The sequence below is a fragment of the Gavia stellata genome, chromosome 22 (assembly GCF_030936135.1).
Source record: "Gavia stellata isolate bGavSte3 chromosome 22, bGavSte3.hap2, whole genome shotgun sequence".
NCBI classification, from domain to species: Eukaryota; Metazoa; Chordata; class Aves; order Gaviiformes; family Gaviidae; genus Gavia; species Gavia stellata.
Genome location: NC_082615.1, coordinates 10,661,405 through 10,668,471, shown reverse-complemented (window position 1 = coordinate 10,668,471; position 7,067 = coordinate 10,661,405). Strand labels below are relative to the sequence as shown.

General features: G+C 36.5%; 1 protein-coding gene across 2 annotated transcripts in view; it reads right to left on the bottom strand.

The window, feature by feature from the left end:
* Positions 1–479: 479 nt before the first annotated feature.
* HELZ (helicase with zinc finger) overlaps positions 480–7,067 on the bottom strand; it is a 72,508-nt gene continuing 65,920 nt past the window's right edge. For both annotated transcript variants that reach the window (XM_059828170.1, XM_009819776.2), the window contains exons 29-30: positions 4,382–4,634; positions 480–1,208 (exon numbers count right to left, since the gene is read on the bottom strand). In XM_059828170.1, the coding sequence (XP_059684153.1) occupies positions 877–1,208; positions 4,382–4,634 (585 nt within the window). In that variant the 3' untranslated portion in view covers positions 480–876. The remainder of the gene's footprint in view (positions 1,209–4,381; positions 4,635–7,067) is intronic.

Here is a 7,067-nt window from a genome sequence, read left to right as displayed (position 1 = left end):
CAACATACCTAAAAATTTATTTTCAGCTTCATGATTCATTTAAAAAACCTATCAAATTAACTTTTCAAACAAGCTTATATTACTAGCTTGTCCAAAAATAAAATGTAGAGGTTTTTTTTGTTTTTTTTCTTGGTTTTTTGTTTTTTGTTTTTTTATTGTTTATTTTAAAGTATATCAATACTTTTAATCTGAATGTTTCCAAACAATGGCATAGGTGTCTGCAAAGAATGCCTTTACTTTACCCTACAGTGGATGGAAAATACAATACCACATCATACAGAATCTAAAACTATAAAAGTCTGAGAATGCAGCATCCCTTCACAAAAAAGCTGATAAAACTGAAAGTATTTAGAAGATGCTGCACCTTTATTAAAAAAAAAAAAATTAAATGAATTTAAGCAGAAATAACATACATTTTTACATTAACTGGCCATTTCTGGTACAGAAACCCAGCATAGTATGCTAATGTTATTGAATAAATGTAAATGCTACTTACAATCTTCTTAAATACAATTTAGACAAACTTTTTTTTAATTTTTTTCTTTTTTTTTTTCTTCCTTTTTTAAAGTTGTACAGGTAACCTCTCAGCTGCTAGTTTAATGCAACATATCATTAACATTACACAAATTAAAAAATAACATGTGTGTGTTTTCCTACAGAAAAGCTTCCAAAAAACCGACCCACATCAAAAAATGCAAAATAATGGAATATAATTAAAAAAAAAATTAGTTGCAAGTCTAGCAGCAAAGCAATTAAGTGAGGATATATTTACTAATATAAACAAAGGGAGTATTTGCAACTACAGGTGAAGCCCCAGCTATCTTAGATCTACTGACACAAATAAAAATTAAATTCTCTCTAAAAAAAATAATCTGATTATTTAAAATAGGAGTAAAAGCCATTGCTACCTGATGAACTACCTAGGCTAAGTTCCTGAAATAAAGACAAAGGGTCGCTATTCTTTTTTGTCTGCTCAGGAGGAGGTTTGGGCTTTGGTGGGGCCCGCAGAGCACTTGCGTAGGACATGACAGGCTTGCTCCCACCAGCGTTCTGCTGGCTGCTGCTGTTCGACTCGACGATCTGCTTGTTGGGCATGAGAGGTGGGAACTGGCCGAGATGCTGTAGCACGCTGTAGTTGAAGGAATTGGATAGCTGTATGTTTTCGGCCTTCAAGTGTTCCTCTGGGGGCTTGACCGTCTTCGGTGGAGCTGCAAAAGGAGTAACCAGAGTTTGTCTAAGTGAACAGCTCTGACTTAGGAAATCTATTTATAGTAACGCCAAAGCACACACTGAGGGGTACCGAAACTACCTCTCCTGGTAACCTTCCCCCCGCCCCCCAATTTTCTGTTTAGTCACTCTTGGTCCTAGGAAACGTCATGATTATCTAGCTTCATTTCCAACTATTGGATCTTGTATTATCCTTGTCAGCAATGCCAAGACGACTGACATTATTAAACATATTCTCCACGCGTGTGTACCTACAGAGTTCATAACACTGAACCTGCAATTCTGCACAGGCGGATTTAGCCAATGCACTGCAGGTAAGCTGCTGCAGAATGGGATATACTCTAATTTAAACACTTTATCCACTGAGAGAGCACAAAGAGTTATTTCATTCTTCTTGCTTTATAGCTTAATAGGCTAAAATTAAAGTTTACAGCACCATATATCATTCATTCCCAAACAGCAATTCAGACTCCTGAATGCCAACCAACTAATTATTGATATTTTAGTCTGAATGCATTCCTGCTAATTGATACGTTCTTGCTCCACATTTAACAACTCCTGTAACTATCAGAAAAAAATGGTGCTTTAAACCACAGGTATAAAACTGCTTTCAAGTGAATTTCCTGAATCCTAATGAGGTATCTTACTTTTGTCTGGAGAATTCTGCTGTCTTACATAGCTAGAGAAACTCTACCCTGAAACGCACGTGTACATTGTATCTAAAATAGCCTACGAGTTGGGCAACAGATATATTCTGTAATTATTTCAGTCTTTAAATGTATGTGTTATTTTTACAGTGCACATCCAAAAATGTACCATCAAATGAGTACAAAAGTAGAAAAACGTAAGTTTATAGTTAAGTTTCTCACTGGAAGGGTTGCACACAGGCTTTTATTTTTGATAAAGTACTCAGAAAAAACCCCAAACCCAACACATAGAAGAACGAATATGGAAAGAGCATAAGCAGAACAGTTTTGCTAGGGTTGCTACAACTCCAAAAAAAACCCCAGAACACAAGCAAAAAACCTCCCAAAATTAACCATAGCACTCAAAAGAGGACAAGTAATGACAAGCAGGGCCAGAGGTGAAAGCTCTGTGCGGCAGAGGTGTCTAACTGAAGAAAATATATCAAATAAACATATTGAAGAAGAACTTAAATAATTTTCTATCAACAGAGAAAGCAATGCAAATCAAGCTCTCAAACTGCAATTTTGAAAAGTGCCTGCAGATAACAACACCGAGCAATTCACAGCAGCTCTCCTTGCACTCCACAAATCCACGTTGATATAACCGAACACTTGTGCCGCAGCCATTTCTGATGCACAGGAAATACAAGCCCTTGAACGGGCTGGTGTCATGATTGCTCACTCTCAGGCAATGAATACAGGGACAGGACTAGTTCATAGCATCTCATTCTCATCGATTTTTATGTCGTGGATAAAAATCAATAGTAACCAGAAACACTGAAGTTACTGGTCATTAACCCTTAGCGCTATAAAACACATTTGGGCTTTAGACGTGATCAACATAGCCAGTGAGCTGTAAATGCAGAAAAGCAGAGCAGCCATAAAAATGGAATTTGTTTGCATGAATTATTAGATACAGGGCAATGTTGCATATACATTTATTTACAAAACAGAAACCATGCTTATCTATAATAAAAAAATATTTTCATAGCAAATGCAGATACTAGTCAAAACTTGCCCCTTTTGTTTAGGATTTATTATTTGACAGCAAATGTATAGATATGGTACATTTTACATACATGTATTTTCTCTGAGGATTTTACTTAAACACATTCTCAATCTTTATATTAAAGCAAAGAACTGTGGTATCAGCTGATCGCAACGTAATCTTGCTAGTGTTCCTGAGGTCCTATTAGATAACCACAGAGTCTGGAGAGCAACTTCAGAGATGGATGACAAACTCGATGACACATAATATCATGCATTCAGCTCCCTGATTTTCAGTAAAAAATATAAATAGATTGAAGGAGGTGCCCTGAGCTTGAAGCTTTGAACTTAGCACAAAAGATGCTGCCATAAATATGGTTTTGTAAAATAACATTTTCACACTTTGGAAACGAAAATGCACATTAGGAACTTAACTCTTGAGTGCTGTCGCTAATATAAACAGCTTTTTTTTTTTTTCATTCAGTCTACACTGCATGTTTCTACTTCACAATTACTATACTATGAAATTACAAGATGCTTTAGGTTTATAAAATTTGACCAAAAGCCATTAGATCTTTTAAGAGCAATAAAACCAGCCTGTAAGTAATTTTTCACATTATTAAGGGTTTTTAATATTTGCGCTGGAAGACTTTTCATATTCTTATTAATTATTTTTTTTTAATTATCATTGGAGATCCTTAAAGCAAAATCATGGAGAAGAAACTGTACTATCCTTGTAATTTTGTTTTTCACAAATAGTAAATATATGGAGAACAGAAGAACAGCTGCACTGCTCCAACTCTCTACTTGCAGCTTTTTTCAATCACTGAAATGTTAATTTAGTTTCTCTCTGCTAAATCAGTCAGCACTGCTATTACCACCAGGGAGGCCAGGTTCCAGTGTGATTCTTCCACGGTGAGAGTTTAAACTTTATCATTACTTTGATGAAGTACTAGAATTTACTAGGACATACACTGAGTTTACTAATTCAGTTTATGTTGTTTCTCCCCCAGACTGTAATATCAACAAGAAGTATCATTAATTCTGGAAACAAATAACTTATCTTGAAAATAAATCCCACCAGTTACCTTAGCACCTTTTAGAAAAAATTCAGTTGCACTTGAAACCACTGTAAGAGAATATGTGGGTTTACTAGAACTTTTGTGAGAAGACTAAGAAGCAGTATTGCTTTTTGCAGATGAAGAATACTCAACAGTGTTCTTTTTTAGACATCAGCAATGTACCGGAATGTTAACAAGATAGCAAATGAAAATAGGATTACTCTAAGCAAACCTTTAACTACTAAAACAATAAATATTTCAAAAATCTTTGCTTTAATTAGTTTTGAGATTTGAAGAGATGGCAGAAAACATTTTGTGAAAAGGAAAAAAAAAACCCAACCCTTTCATTTAGACTTGCTCACTCCAGCCTAAATAGTCTACTTAATGGAGCAGAGAAGCAAAGATCAAGTCTGTACCTACCTAACAACTCCCGGGGTGGAACTGCTCTGTTGGCTCCATTGCATGGAATGTTTGGGTATGGGGCAGATGAGGAGGAGTTTACCCACAACTCAGGTGATGAATAGTTGAAAGATGACTGGTTACTGTGGTCCTGAAGCTCTTTACACTGACCAAGACTGTCTTGAGGAGTGCTTAATTCTTCAGAACAAGCCTGGACTGAACTAGAGGAAATTCTTCTTTGGTACAATGGCCTGCCTGGTCCTCTTGGTTCATACTGTGAACAAAAAAAACACAAAACAAAACAAAAAGGCCTTTTGCTCCTTTTATTCAACTGCATATTAAATGCCATTTTTCCATCCAATTTTTTTTTTTTTTTTGAAGACATGCATGGAAAAAGAGTCCTTTGTATTTCTAAAAAAATCTAATACATTTCAAGTTGTATGTTGTATATTGCAGTCACCGATAATGTATTTAATCACACAAAACAGACACAGAATTTTAAAGTAAGTGCAAAGAGCTTCAACTGAGACTCCTTAATTCTTACCAGCCCTTACATCTTACACTCCTACGTGGGAGATGTATCATACAGTGAGGAGGAAGATACCCAGCATTTACAAAGGAAGCAAAGGAAGCACAGAAAGATACAAGAGCAAGAGAAAATGCTCAATTACAATGTAGGGTGGGGGGGGAAAGGCTTTTAGTTTCCAAAGGACAAGTGAGCGACTTGTATACCAGGATTTGGAGAAGCATGATACATTTGTATACTGGATTTTGTGTATGTACACACAAAATGCTGTACAAAACAGATGTGCTGGAGAAGTGTGTGCCCTCAGGAGAAATAATGCAGAGGATTTTATCTGAAACCACAGAAATTACTTGCTTCCATAAACCCTGTAGATCATGTAGATGAAAATGGCAGGAGCTCCACTAATTAACCTGGTGGCTTCAAGAGTTCAGATTTAAGGACCCTCTAAGACTTCTGACCCTCTAAACTTTCTCAAGATTCAAAGCAAGCCTACTGTATTACAGTTTGTTTAAAAAAAAAAAAATAAACACAGAATTTGCTTCCTTCTGCGCTGTACTAACAAGAGCATAAATAACAGAAGTCATAGATGTAAATCTATACTTGGTAAAGGTAAAAAGTAAACACCCTAATGGAATGTCATAAAAATTAGCTAAATAAACATCAAATAACTTGCTTGCAATGCCCCAATATTGTTATTCTAACATCCACAAAAAACAGACAGGAAAAAAAAAGAGTGCAAGAAAACTGTAATATCTCATTAGAGCTGCCACACTATTATGGATCTACCAAGGGAACAGCACTTAAGATATCCTGTCGCTCTACTCTCTTGAGGATATTCTTCAACAACAAAAAATCAAATTCAGAGGTTACTGCCTGAATCACACCCCAAAAGTATACTTTTTATTAACAGGCAATTTTGGTAAGCAATCAGGAAGTTGTGAAAGTTCTGGACACTTGCAGGTACAGGACCAGACAGAATAACTTAAGTATTCCCTTTGATATGCAGTTCAAATCTGGTTTGGCTAAACACATGCAAAAGCTTTCAAGTATCAAGTCAATGAACGGTTTTATAAATAGTGATTGAGAAAACCGTTTAGTAAGGATACCAGAAGTCAAGACGTCTCCCCTGACACCTGCCTTATATGAGGGATCTCTGTTAAAAATACATGTAAAAACTGCATTTTGATTTCTTTGTGCATTCAATGGTACCCACCAGCTGAACTAGCAGTCTTGGAGACTTTACATGCAAGTGTCTGTCTTGTAACATTTTTACTGCATTTCGCGTTTCTGTCACATATTTTGAAAGGAAGAAGAAGTAAGAACTAAAACGAATTTGCACTAATTACATAAAGGCTCACTCTATTTGTCTTCAGATAGCAGGAGCTGTCACAAACTCTGTAGGAATATTTATTAGTTTATTACTGCTGAAAAGCCATTGTTCCTATGTCCCGCTGTACTGACGGCATTAACTGTTGTCACAAAGTATTGGATTTTATACAAGGTGGTATGGCTTAATGGACCGAGACACAGAATTTCTAAATGCTATAAAACCAAACCTTACTACAGATCCAGCTGGGCCTGAGGACTCCATTAACCTCTCTAGATCTGTATAAGACAGAAATTTGTAAAATGCACTGGAATTCAATTTTAGTTATTTTGCTCAGGCATGTAAAGTAAATAGTTTCTATTTTCAGAAGTCGAAAGACAATTAAATATGTATTGTGTGGGATAGTGATGAGCAGGGATACCCCACAGCTTCTGTAACAGCCTTGAGAGAAATGCTCAAGGCTGAACAAGCCAGTTAACTTTATGTACAAATATTGGATTACATGCAGTCACTGCAAGACTATCTGAGAATATTAATTCTGACATTCCTGGAATACAACGTGGCTCCAGCATACTCTATGTCTACATATCATACGCTCCTTAGCACTCCGAACTCCCAGAGGGATTAAAAACTCCTGTTCAAAACGTGACCTGCCCTAGTTGCATGTGCTTGCATAGTCTGCATCCCATAACACGCACACTTAGAGCCCAGAACAAAAAAAGATCAAGAGGGTTAGAGCCAGCTCTGGTGTGGCAGGGTTTGTGCTGGACCCAAATTCACATAGCACAGCTGGATATCTCTGCACTGATTTCCAACAGTCTGAGCCCCCAAAATACACAGGACAGCTTAATACA